Source organism: Doryrhamphus excisus, linkage group LG11 (genome assembly GCF_037039965.1).
Source record: "Doryrhamphus excisus strain RoL-2023G ecotype Guam linkage group LG11, RoL_Dexc_Guam_v1.1, whole genome shotgun sequence".
NCBI classification, from domain to species: Eukaryota; Metazoa; Chordata; class Actinopteri; order Syngnathiformes; family Syngnathidae; genus Doryrhamphus; species Doryrhamphus excisus.
The window spans coordinates 5,552,467-5,566,867 of NC_136367.1; the positions used below are offsets into that span (position 1 = coordinate 5,552,467).

Genomic DNA, 14,401 nt, shown 5'->3' on the forward strand with positions numbered 1-14,401 from the left:
TTTTTAAATAGCTGTTATGAAATCAACACAATAAATCTTCTCCTAATATTTGTATATTATTCTCATAATATTTTGACTTTATTTTCATAATAACATTTTACCCTGCCAAATTGTCAGAAAATGACAACTTTATTTACTTTTATTTCTCATAAAATTCGAACTTGAAAAAAATAATATTTTTTCTGTACTTTTTCCCTTGTCAAATTTTCAGAAAATTACAACTTTATTTTCTTCTTTTCCTCATAAAATTGTGACTTAAAAAAAATTCTATAACATTTCAACTCTAGGCTAATATTTTGACTTTATTATTATACTTTTTCCCTTGTCAAATTTTTAGAAAACGACAGCATTAGTTTCTTTTATTTCTCATAAAATTTGGACTTGAAAAAAATAATATTTTTTTCTGTAACATTTCAACTCTATGCTAATATTTTGACTTTATTATTATACTTTTTCCGTGAGTCAAATTTTCAGAAAATTACAAATTTATTTTATTTTTTTCCTCATAAAATTGTGGCTTGGAAAAAATATTCTATAACATTTAAACTCTAGGCTAATATTTTGACTGCCAAATTTTCAGAAAATGACAGCATTAGTTTCTTTTATTTCTCATAAAATTTGGACTTGAAAAAAATAATATTTTTTTCTGTAACATTTCAACTCTATGCTAATATTTTGACTTTATTATTATACATTTTCCCCCATCAAATTTTCAGAAAATTACAACTTTATTTTCTTTTTTTCCTCATAAAATTGTGACTTGAAAAAAAAATATATAACATTTCAACTCTAGGCTAATATTTTGACTTTATTATTATACTTTTCCCCCTGCCAAATTTTCAGAAAATGACAGCATTAGTTTCTTTTATTTCTCATAAAATTTGGATTTGAAAAAAAATAATATTTTTTTCTGTAACATTTCAACTCTATGCTAATATTTTGACTTTATTATTATACATTTTCCACCATCAAATATTCAGAAAATTACAACTTTATTTTCTTTTTTTCCTCATAAAATTGTGACTCAAAAAAAAAAATCTATAACATTTCAACTCTAGGCTAATATTTTGGCTTTATTCTTGTAAAATTGTTTTCCTGTATTTATGACCTGACATTATTTATTCTCAGACCACCACACTTTCCGCAAACTTGTCTTTTTTGAAATCATAATATTTAGACTTTTGAAAAAGTCTCTATTATTTTTCCTCATATGCATTATGTTAATATTACTTATAGTTATTGTCATAAGGATTCCTATCCAATTGCGTCTTTCCCACCTGTGCATCCTCATAGCTGTATCGTCCGGGATCCTTCAGATTCTGGCTGGTCCGCTCGTAGCTGTGAGAGTCCAGATTAATCGAACTCGGAGCTCCCTCGGCCAAAAACTCTGCCCAGATTTCCTGCGCTCTCTGTGCTACTTCCTGTTGCGGAATCCTCTTCAAGTCCTGCACGGCCAACCAGAACCTGCACGCCCAACAATGAACTGAAACTATTCCTGATTTGTCCTTTAACCGTCACCCTGATTCTTAACTAAACCAACAATTCCAAACTCACCGCAAGTTTTCCGAGCTAAACTCAGACTCCAGGAACTTAAGGAACAGGTCACGTCCCGCTGGGTCCTTCAAGGCTTCCTCTAGCGAGAATCCCCACTTCTTCACCCTCTGCTGACCAGGCTCCTTGCTATGGAGGAACGCATAACGGAGTTAACCTGATTTCCATCATCTCTCCACCCGTTCCAAGTGCATCAATACTTTCACATTGTCCTTTTATTGTGTGCAGCACAAACTCCAAGTGGCGTTGGCTGATTTGATTTCCATTGATGAAGCTGAGTGACCTCTGAATTTCTTTTAGTGCTTGAGAAAAGGGCCCATTACTCAGAGTAATTACCAGTAAATATCCAGCACTGAGTTTTATGGAGCTGTTAAATCCACCGCAGTGACCTCCTTCATTGTGTACCACTGGCACTCATTGACGGCTGGAATATTTATTTTAAGAATATATGCCTTCATGTCGGCACCGTGGCGAGAAAATGAGGATGTATTTGTTTGGTATGCGTGCCTCGTGTGCGTACGCTGCAGAGGCAGTCCTTGAGAAACACATTTAGATGTGCTGTGCATATCTGCGGCTCCAAAATCGGTCTGGAAAAATGTAATGGTAATGGTAATGGTTTAATTTCATTTGAACATGCATCAGATTACAATTGAATGCATCACATAATCAGTTCACAGTTCCACATGTCCAAAAGGAGTAGGAAGAAGCAAAGCTTATTAAATCTTACCCCTCCATCTGTTACTTTTACAATCACTAACTGGTAAATTTTTTCACTTCCTGCTTTCCTAATATAGTGTGGGTTTTTTGTTTATTTTTTTTGTTTTTTGTTTTATTTTTTTAATTTTTACAATTTTTCTTTTTTTAATTTTATTGTTATTTTAACATTTTTATTTTTATTTACTTTTATTTGTACTCCGGTTTCCTCCCACATTCCAAAAACATGCTATGTTAATTTGCAATGGTTTAATTTCATTTGAACATGCATCAGATTACAATTGAATGCATCCCATAATCAGTTCCCAGTTCCACATGTCCAAAAGGAGTAGGAAGAAGCAAAGCTTATTAAATCTTACCCCTCCATCTGGTACTTTTACAATCAATAACTCTTACATTTGTTCACTTCCTGCTTTCCTAATATAGTTTAATTTTTTTTTTACGTATCGAAGTACGAGGTGATATGATCAACAGTTGTTCACTTGCTGCTTTCCTAATATAATTTGTTTTAAATTGATTTCATTAAATTTTTATTTTAATTTAATTAATAATAATTGTATTAATTATTTATTTATGAATTAATTACTCTTATTGAGTAACAATTTTAATATTTTAAAATATTAATACGATAATTAAAATAAAAATTAATTTAATAATAATAATTTAATTTAAATTTTTTTTAATTTTTTTTATTTTGTCATGTACTAAAGTATGAGGTGATATGAGCATCCAATGCCATAATGGGTACCATAGTAAGTGTCAATATAGTGATATATATAGCACATCATGACTGGTTCAAGACTCTTCATCCTTGTATTTAGCAAACATCAACTGCTTGTATTGTTTCTTGAATTGGCTCATCGTTGTGCATTGTTTGATTTCCTTACTCAATCCATTCCATAGTTTGATTCCACATACTGAAATGCTATGGCTTTTTAACGTAGTCCTAGCATAGAAGTGTTTCAAATGTAGTTCTTCCCTGAGATCATATTTCTCCTCTCTTGTAGAGAAGTATTGGATGACATTTTTAGCTAATTGGTTATTTTATTTTATTTTATTTTATTTTATTTTATTTTATTTTATTTTATTTTATTTTATTTTATTTTATTTTATTTTATTTTATTTTATTTTATTTTATTTTATTTTATTTTGTAGAGAAGCATTGGATGTCTTTTCAAAAATAATCACATAGTTTAAAGTAGCGTCGGAGACAGAAGCTATTTTTGGGACATCAAAACACAACACATTGTGGCAAAATGTGGTTTCTAATGAATCCAATAGAGTCCAAGTGTACAAAAAGTGGATGAACGGATAAATGACCCGCTGGTGTGTTTCAGTGTACCTGGCCTCCAGGTCCCAGAAGGAGGGGTCATCGCTGGTCCAAGGGTTGGATGGCTCCTGCGGCGTCACAAAGGGGTCGTACTCCATGTACTGCTCGGTGTAGCTTATCAGACTGACATACATCACATGGGAAAAGGAGCATTGATAATGAATGGATGCTTACTCAATGCAATAATTGATCATTGGTAGTGACATATTCAGAAAAGGCTACAACGTCAACTTCAAGTATTTCCGTGTAGTCAACCCTGAAAATGTATTTGTACCTTTCAGCAACTTTGGACATCTTCATACAGTGGCGATCCAGCTGGGCATTCAGGAATAAGATCTGCAGGCGGGACGAAAATAGAAAATGTGTGCCTAAAGAACATGAAGAAAAAGCATAAAGATATTAATGATGTATAAAACAGTAAAAGCGTACCTCTTTCTCCACATCCTCCTTGGTGCCCTTCCTGGAGTGGTGGGACGGGGTGTGGATGGGGCTGCGGGACTGTGTGCCCTCCTCGGCCAGACCATACACTGACTGGCGACATGAAAAAGACACGTTACTTATAGTTCTACATGTAGCGGTGCAAGCATCATGGAGGAAAAACTAATCAAATATAATATATAAATATAATATATACAATACTAATTTATTTATTAATATATAATATTTAAAAAACCACAAATAAAATAAAACCTAAATAACCTTCATAATTAATAATCATTGAAAATGTATTATAAATAATTAAGAGTATAATTAAAATAGAAATTAAAATAAATATGACAGATATTTAATATAAAAAATACAAATGTATATATTTATTAATATATAATATTTTAAAACCAATAAAATAAGACTAAAAATATAAATGTCCATGTATAATGTTCCTCAACATCCATTGAAAAATGAAAATAATTAAAGTTGGTAGCAGGCAAAAATGTGCCCAATTATCAGAGCTGTTGAGTCAGATTTTTTTTTTTAGTCAGAAAATTATTTTTTCTGCTTTTGAGGATGCAAAAGCGAAAATAACCTTGATAATTAATAATCATTGAAAATGTATTATTATAAATCATTAAAAAAGTATAATTAAAATATAAATATTACATAATTACATTACATTTGTACATATACATTTAATATAAAATAATATACAAATACAAAAAATATACATTTAATATAAAAAAATACTAAATAATTTATTTATTAATATATAATATTTACAAACCAAAAAATAAATAAGAGTAAAAATATAAATGTCCATGTATAATGTTCCTCTGCATCCATTGTTCTTAGGTGTAAATGTAAGTCAATGCTGCCCTTGAAGCCAACTGAAATGACATCACAGATGATAAGAAATGTTCATCATGTGAATCCCACAAGCTTTGAGGTGTTTGAGAAGTTTCATCCTCCATTACCTTCTTAACTCGATGAGGGTTCTTCATGCGTCGGCATTTCCTGATGTCCATCTCTGTGGTGTTGACGCATCCGGGCTGCGGAAGGCACAAACACGTGATGCAGAGAGAGCGCGTGATGGAGAGATACGCTGGAGGACTCAAAGGAGGTGTGAGATAAGGTGGGCAGCGGGACCAATCCCACATGTCCACACGGAGGCTTACCACGGGTCTGTGGACGTCCCAGAAGGCTCTCTCCTGGCTGTCAAGTATCTTCCTCTCCGTTTTATCTTTTTTCCTGTCAATCCTGTAAAGGAGATCAGTCAGCGTGAGAACCCGAAGCTGTCCTTCTATCAGCATTAGATGAGGCCCATGAATGACAAGTGGAAGGTCAGGGGGAGAAAGTGGAGGTTACAAAGTCAGTGAAGGATGGTTGATGGTCGGAACGGCTAAAATTGAGGACGTCACTTTGGTATTATAATTATTATTAATAATAATATTTAATAATATAGTATAATAATAATAATTTAAGTAATAGTAAAATAATATTATTATATAATTATACTTATATATAATAATAATATAATTATTACAATTGTAATTATAATTTATATAATAAGTTATTATTATTATAATTATTATTATCATTATCAGTATTATATGTTTTTTCTTTATTGTTAATTATTATTATTCAATATTATAATTATATATAATAATAATAATAGTAATTAGAATATTAAGGATAATAAAAATTATAATAATGATTATTATCATATAATTTATTATAATATATTATAATATATATAATAACAATTATTATTATTATTTTATATTCTTATTTATATTTTATTTTTGTAATATATATTATTATTATTATCATAATAATTTATATATTAATTATTATTATTATTATTATTGTTGTTATTATTATCATTATTATATATTTTCCATTATTGTTTATTATTATTCATAAATAAATTCATTAATTTTCTACCGCTTATCCTCACGAGGGTCACGAGGGGTGCTGGAGCCTATCCCAGCTGTCATCAGGCAAGACGTAGGGTACACCCTGGACTGTTTGCCAGCCAATCACAGGGCACATATAGACAAACAACCATTCTATTATTATTATTATTATTATTAATAATAATAATAATGAATAATAATACAAAAAATATTACTATTATTTTATTTTTCACTATGAAATTAATTTATTGGTTCTACTGCTTCCGTGCTATGTTTGTTCATAAATAACCATATGATCAAACAGAGTTCCACTTTCTCATGCACGCCACATCATTATGAACACTAACAAATGAAGTTAAAAAAGTAATCAGGTAATCTACCATGTACCTTCATTATGAAGTTGTGCATTATCGACTTGAATTACGTTACTGCCTACATTGTCGTCGCACTTGTTGCCGTAGTAACAAAACCCACTTACTTGACCTGGGCCTCAGCCTGCATGTAGATGAACTCCCACTTCCTGGCAAAGGCTCTCTGTAGCCTAGCAAGGTTCTCCTGTTAAATAAAGCATGGGAGTGCACACAATTGTTATTGTTATCTATTTTTAAAATTAGGGACAAGTAAAAAAATATATATGTTATACTATTTTGGAATAATTTGATGAGGATTGCTTTTATTTGCACCAACGCAATGTACATATTTAGCAGTTTTGACTGCTAATACATACGTATGTATATGCCGTAAAATGTCAGCATTTCAAAGTATCAGTCTTCTCTTCGATGCAATTTAGATCTGTCATGGTCACTGGCATGGCAGTGTGACCTTTGAGAGGTAACCAACGCTGGACAAACAAATCAATAAATAATAGGTTAGAGGAGATATCCGCTACCTACCGCTTCATAATCCGCCAGCTCCAGCCTCGTTTTATTCTGCATGGTCCGCTTGCACAGATAGATGGCTGGAAGGACAGACAGACCAAGGGGGGGTTATACATCCATGTTGCTTTAGGATTATCGGGTCAAGTGTGAAGAGTCAACGAGCCCCCCCGCCCCCCAGCTTCAGCCATGTGCATCGGGCTGAAGGGCAGCAATGGAATGGCGGCTGTGGCTAATCCTGTTGACAGTCTGGAGTTATTTATCATGTTTTTTTGTTTGTCGTCTGGCATACGCCGCGTTCACTCAACCTGCGCTCCATTCCTCTTCTGACAACATTTGTCACATTTTTAAATGATTGCCACGACAAACCATGCATGTATTTTTATAACATACAATTACATATGGCCATGGTTGCCCCCCCCCCAAGTCCACCAAGGTTATTTATCACTATCACCTGCTTGGAAGCCTTTGTCACTCTTCTAGGACAGGTACCGCCTTTCTTTACGTCTGGTGCAGTTTCTGCAATCAACAGTGTGTACTCTGCCGAGACCAAGGTAGTAAATGCACTGTCTGTTTCATATGCAGTCAGTTTACTACTTTTAAGAAACATGTACAATATGCTGGGTACACTGATGTTGCTTTTTGGGCTTCTTTTGTTGCTATTTTAAACACATTATTGGGTCTTAGTGATAATGAATCGCAGGGGCGTCACTAGGTCCTGAGGAGGGGGGGGGGCTTAGCCCCCTGGAGATGCACAGGATATGAATTAATGTAATAGACATAAAAAAAAAAATCTAATAAGCAACAAGAACAGATTTAGTAGACATACTCAATTGTTTCAGGCCACCATTAAATGTACACAAGTACACACAATCTACACTGTAAAAACGCTGCTCAAGCTCTGCAACCATTTTGTCTATTGGACAGTGATCAATTATTATTATATTATATTATTATCAATTATTATTATTAAAAATGATTATTATTTTTTTTAATTTTATTTTTTTAATTTAATGTTATTTTATTTTTTAATTTAATTTAATTTAATTTAATTTAATTTAATTTAATTTAATTTAATTTAATTTAATTTAATTTAATTTAATTTAATTTAATTTAATTTTATTTTATTTTATTTTATTTTATTTTATTTTATTTTATTTTATTTTATTTGCCTATTATTATTATTACTACTACTACTACTATTAGCCTGCTTATTGGCTTGCTTATTAGCCTACTTTTGCCCTATTATATAAAAAAAATTGTAAAAAAATCCCCCCAAATTTTTAAAAAATATTTATTAAAAATATCACACTATTTAGTGGGGCTTAATAACATAACTCCAGGCCCCGTAAAATGTGGCCTAATGAAGCCACTGATGAATCGGATGGGAAATATTAATCCTGCTGACTAAAAACAAAAACTTCCAGACATTATTCCCATCATCTAAGACAGTGGTTCTCAACTGGTTTGGCTGTGGGACCCACCAGCTCCACTCCATGACGAGTGGTGACCCCAATTCCAGGAATGTTTTAAGGGACTGTTTTCAACACATCATGTGCCGCAGCGCTGAGACATTGTCATCTTATGGTGCGCTCTTCTCCAGCAGATATCGGCTACTGTGTGTTGGACAGACGGCATGATGTCACGATGACAGCACCAGTTGAGAACCACTGATCCAAGGCATTTAATTGAATTTAGTGAGGACAGGCAATCCATAAGCATCATAATTCTTATGAATAATAAAATTGTGTTTACCGTAGTCTGTGTTCTCAGGCTCCCAACAATTAGAAGGCCAGAAATATGGTGCCTGTGGAAGAATACACAGCAAAAACACTTGACTCATGACTATACAGTATGGTAATATATACAGTAAACCACTTAGAAAACCTGAACAGTCCAGTTAAAATCAGTGAATGCTAATGAATGATAATATTTACAGGTGATGATAAAAAATAGTTAAATTAAATTTATTTTATTTTATTATTATGTGCTTGTGTCCCTTTTTTCAGGGGCACTTTGTAAACAACAGACCACATAATAACAATATTGATAAAACAGCTACATAAATCATCAAAACGTTGGCTCATGCCATGATGCCAGGTTGTATGTTAAGTTAGAAAGAACAGACGGGCCCTATTCAAACACTTGGCGGGCTGGATGTGGCCCCCGGGCCGTAGTTTGCCCACCTCTGTATTAAATATATGTATCCTTCACCCGGATGTACTGTAACTGTGTATATTTTTTATTTTATTAAATTAAATTAATTTTTAATTTAAAATAATAATTAATTAATAATTTATACAATTATTATTAATTAAATTAAATTAAAAATTAATAAAATAAATTGAAAAAACAAAAAAATTATATTAGGAAAGTAGGAAGTGAACAAATGTAACAGTTACTGATTGTAAAAGTACCAGATGGAGGGGTAGGATTTAATAAGCTTTGCTTCTTCCTACTCCTTTTGGACATGTGGAACTGTGAACTGATTATGGGATGCATTCAATTGTAATCTGATGCATGTTCAAATGAAATTAAACCATTACATCATACCGACCACGCTTAGCAGTGGAGACGTTGGAGAGTCCAGGACTCTAACCACTACATCACACCATTACAATTTATCCTACTTTTTTGTTGTAATAGCTTCATCTTCAAAAAGGTCATATCTGTTTCTGCATCATACTTAGTACTGGATTTGACTCTAAATGAAGAGTAACGTAGGTCAGAACGATTTGCAAGAACATGCGCCCTCCAAACTTTCTAAGCGATGACACCAAGATAGCCTTGTAGTACTATCTGTGTGTAATCAAAAAAGATTTGGCCGGTCTAAAGGAAACATATTCCAAATAAGTGTCCCCTGTAGGAGAAGCATCCTCAGGCTTTGCAAACGCAAGGGAATAAAAGCAGCGGCGGAATAAAAGAAAAGGAGCAGAATACACAATAGCACAAATCTAAAGCTGGCAGCCGCTCTTCCTACTGTGTTTATGTTTTGACGTAGCGCTAGCGCTGTTGCGTAATAAAACACGCCGTTGATATTTGTGTTTCTCTCATGGGAAGACTTGTTATTTTGCCCGTAGAATGAATTTCTAAAGACGACTTATTATCTTTACGATCCAATAGCAACCTCTTTCCCTACTCGCTTTGAAGCCCGAGACCCAAGGTCATGCAACAGCAACATTCACTGTCGTCAGGTTTAATTAGATCGGCGCTCCGGTGGAAATCCGCCTTTTCCAACAAGTCAGACGACACAAAGATCATTGTAATCTTTTCCATGCGCCGCCTGCCTTTCCTGCTGGGGAACATTGTTTCCTTTTTAATTAGGATTCTCAAGATAAAACACTCCAATAATTAACACGTGACTACAAGAACGCCATCGTTTTTGCACATCATGGGAGGAATGCCAAATATACAAATTCCTCCTTTTGTCCCTGGTGGGAGTCTACTTATTGTCTTCCACGACTCTGACATGTCTTTAGCAGGCTTTCGGTAGCCACCAAGTAGCTCCACTCTCACCCGAACCCGCTTTCCTTGTTCGCTTGATGAATATTTGATCAGATCGCCATTCATTTTTAATAAGGTCACTGGATCCTAGCAGGGAAGTGAGGGAGATGGAGATGGTGGACCGGGCATTTCATCACCAATATCGGGATGCGGGTGGGATTCGCTCAGGTCAGGTCAGGTCAGGTCAGGTTGAGTGCTGTGACCAAATATTTCTGTCCAAATATTTCCATCGTCAATACGGGACGGAAGACTTCGATGATTAAATCAGGTTAGCGGTGTTAGTGGGGGTGTCCACTGTTCATTATATATTTTATATATTTTATATATTTGTGGATTGGAGGTGTCCAATCCACTTTATTTATATAGCACATTTTATAAACAGAGTTTCCAAAGTGCTGCACAGACTAGTAAAATAAAAAGTAAAAATAAAATACAATAAATAAAAGGTACAAATTTAATTTAATCCAAAACTAAAAGATCAAATAAGAAATAAAATAGTAAAATAGATATTCAAATATTAAAAGCAAGAAGCAAAGCAATAAAAGTATAAAAAATAAAACCAATTAAAATAAAAGAGAGAACTAAAAGATCATACGATTCACTCCGAGTTAAAAGCCAGAGAATAAAAGTCAATTTTAAGACGAGACTTAAAGCTTTCGATGTTGGGGGCCTGTATGTTGGGTGTTGGGTTACCAGTATGTAACTAGATGGCTGAAAAGATCATCAGATGACACATCTGATCTGGTATCTGGAACCCCCCCCCAACTAGCTTTACAGTGACATTCCCTTCTAATTTCAGATCTACATTTGTAATAAAAGTCCCCAGATTCAGCTCCAGAACTCTCCCTTTTTCTCCCAAATTGAACTATTCCAAATTCATATTGAGACAGTTCTACTGTGTCATGTTTCAGCACAGGTACCCCCCCCCCCCCGACCCCCAATCCAATGCAGACCTCACCTGTGCTTCAATGTGTTCGTGTCAGCTGTTATGATACGACACTAACACTACGCCACCTTATTATTTGGAGTGGTTGTGCTTATTTTTGTCGGTTAGCAATCATACGCATGCACGCACATGTCCATGTTGGCGGCCATGAACCTTTTAAAGCCTATTGTACTTGAACGTGGCATGTAGCGCTCACTCTAATCCCAGCTTTACATTTTCCAATTGAGTGCATCCTAAATCAACAAGCAGCCATTAAAGGACGCTGCACTGTGAAGTTGGACTTGCTGGTGCTGACCTGAAAACGGTAGAAAGTGCCATCATCCTTCAGGGAGAGGACGTGGTCCGAGATGGGGAAGAAGTAGCCCTGGGCTGCAATCAGACTCCCAATGTGCATGGCCTCAGCTGGGGAAGAAGAAGAGATAGAACAAGGAGAACGGACGGCAGCAGGTTTCCATAGCATGCACACTCTTACAATATTAGCATTAACGTACTCCACTGGGGTGGTTGCAAAATTAAATCGGGAGAAGAAAATCCAAGTACCGTATTTTCCGGACTATAAGTCGCACTTTATAAATCGACCACAAGACATCATGTGGATGGATGGATGGAAGTGAGAGACTGTGGAGGAGTGTAGCGTGCAGACGTTTGTGCATTATAGGCAAATTTTAACGTATACACTTGCAGATAGTTCAGTTCCAAAAAAGTGAAAAACGGTGTTATATTTGTAAATAAATGTTGTTTATGTTGCTTTAGTTGTTGAAATATTTGTCACAAAAGCTGTGTCAAAGTGACAGTTATGCTTGAAATGTAGCTTTTCACAAAGCAAAATTAAATTTTTAAACAATTAAAAAAAACAATTTGATAAATTAAATAATTCCAAACCCCGCAGGGCACAGAATAAACTTGTGATATTACCATAATAAAATTGTATTTGTCAAAATTCCCACCTAAATTAAATAATTAAAAAAAAAATAATAATAAATCCAAAAATTGTTACAATAATGATGAAAATGGTAATATTAATGATGATTATAATAATGGTGATAATAATAACAATAATAATGGTAATAATGATAAAGATTATAACAATAATAATATTGCAATGATAATAATAACAGGGGAAAACAAGACTGTGGCATGAACATGATTATATCTTGCAGAAAGGGGTAGGCATTTATAAGCTTTTGCTTCAGCCTACTCCTTTTGGGCTGGTGATCAGATAGTTGAATACAAATGTAAATAATGGAAAGTTATATTATGATTGATGTAAGAAATGCACTGTAATGTTTACAAATTGTCCATAGGTATGAATGTGAGTGTGAATGGTTGTTTGTCTATATGTGCCCTGTGATTGGCTGGCCACCAGCCCAAGACAGCTGGGATAAGCTCCAGCACCCCGCGACCCTTGTGAGGATAAGCGGTAGAAAATGAATTCATGAATTAATTTTGTATATGATGGAAACACAATCAAGTGTAACACTATTCAATGATTGCTTAGCAGTGTTCTATTTGTGTGATACCAGTTTTAACCACCAGTGGGGGTATTGAGTCATTGTAGAGCGTAGGTTCCCAAAGTGGGTACACCAATTAAAATGAATAAAGTGAATTAAAAAAGAAAACCCAAAAACAATTAGCACCTAACACTCACAATTAAAAGTGCGCCTGAACGCCTCACGGTGCAAGGAGACCCAGCTGATAATTTACTATGTGAGCATCCTATGCTGTGTATTGAGTCATTTGTACATCCTACGTCTGTACATCTATATGTGATTGGCTGGCCACCAGTCCAGGGTGTACCCCGCTTCTCGCTCCAAGACAGCTGGGATAGTCTCCAGCGCCCCTGTGACCGTTGTGAGGATAAGCGGTAGAAAATGAATTCCAAAAACATGCTAGGTTAATTGGTGACTCCAAATTGTCCATAGGTATGAATGTGAGTGTGAATGGTTGTTTGTCTATATGTGCCCTGTGATTGGCTGGCGACCAGTCCAGGGTGTACCCCGCCTTTTGCCCGAAGACAGCTTGGATAGGCTCCAGCACCCCCGCGACCCTCGTGAGGAAAAGCGGTAGAAAATGAATGAATGAATGAATGAAGGATGCCATTATTATATTTAAATGACAAATGCTGTCAACAGTGCCTCTGTACTACACTCCACATACCCGGGTCCTCGATGGACAGGTTCTTCATCATCCACTGTACAATGTCCGTACCTGAGACACATCACATAAACACGCATAGAAGTGTTATTTAATGCAGCGTATAACAGTTTCTCATAATAATTCAAAGCATTCCCGCCTTGTCAGGATGCAGACGGACCAAAAAGGATTTAACACATTGGTGCAGGAGTGTAACACCTAGCAGCAGTTATTATTTCCTGTGTCACCAATCTACCGCACATGTATTTGATACCTCTATTTCTCCTCCATTTGCTCGGCCCGGGTTCCCAATTGGGAGCCGCTGTTAAAGTCTCCAACATTTATTACATTCTTGGCCCTGGGCTCCCATTGAAAAAGGCTGGTGCCGTTCTTCTTAGCGCACGCTGCTTATTGATATGATCTGCTTATTAGGATAATACATTTCGCAGCGGGGCAAGACGCTGGTCAAAAAGAGGAATGCTAATAGCTTTTTGTCATTTTCCATCATTTGTTCGCGGAGGGGGGCCACAGCCCCCGACTGCTACGCCAATCTATTGATTGAGCTTTATCGCTTGACGCCGCTACAGCCTGCAGGCGAGGCGATGGACATCACTTCCTACCTGCCACATCCTGTTTCTTTGAACTATGTTTTTATGCTTCTCTTTTACATGTTGGATTTATTAGATATTTGGAATTGGTTTCCACGCAGAAATGAGGGGGGGGGCAGTTCTCCACAAGATGGCACTGCTTTTAAATTAATAAAATATGGATTTTATATTTAATACAGATTAGCACATTTAGTGTTTTTCCCACAGGACTGCAATCTAACCGTGGCGGTAGGTCTGAACACTCATTCTACATTCACAGAAAGTCCCATAATAATGTGTTTATGAGTGAGGGCCAACAGGTGTGGCAGTTCAAATGTATGCGGGTATATTGTAAAGGATAGCATAGCATAGCATAGCATAGCATAGCATAGCATAGCATAGCATAGCAT

General features: G+C 35.2%; 1 protein-coding gene across 1 annotated transcript in view; it reads right to left on the reverse strand.

Moving 5' to 3' along the window:
• Positions 1-14,401, reverse strand: part of LOC131136024 (regulator of G-protein signaling 6-like) — a 61,136-nt gene that overhangs the window by 3,173 nt on the left and 43,562 nt on the right. The window contains exons 4-15 of the mRNA XM_058082487.2: positions 13,429-13,479; positions 11,567-11,673; positions 8,577-8,628; positions 6,840-6,904; positions 6,425-6,501; positions 5,206-5,287; positions 5,005-5,079; positions 4,025-4,126; positions 3,870-3,931; positions 3,608-3,718; positions 1,555-1,680; positions 1,278-1,464 (exon numbers count right to left, since the gene is read on the reverse strand). Coding sequence (XP_057938470.2) covers positions 1,278-1,464; positions 1,555-1,680; positions 3,608-3,718; positions 3,870-3,931; positions 4,025-4,126; positions 5,005-5,079; positions 5,206-5,287; positions 6,425-6,501; positions 6,840-6,904; positions 8,577-8,628; positions 11,567-11,673; positions 13,429-13,479 — 1,097 coding nt within the window. The remainder of the gene's footprint in view (positions 1-1,277; positions 1,465-1,554; positions 1,681-3,607; positions 3,719-3,869; positions 3,932-4,024; positions 4,127-5,004; positions 5,080-5,205; positions 5,288-6,424; positions 6,502-6,839; positions 6,905-8,576; positions 8,629-11,566; positions 11,674-13,428; positions 13,480-14,401) is intronic.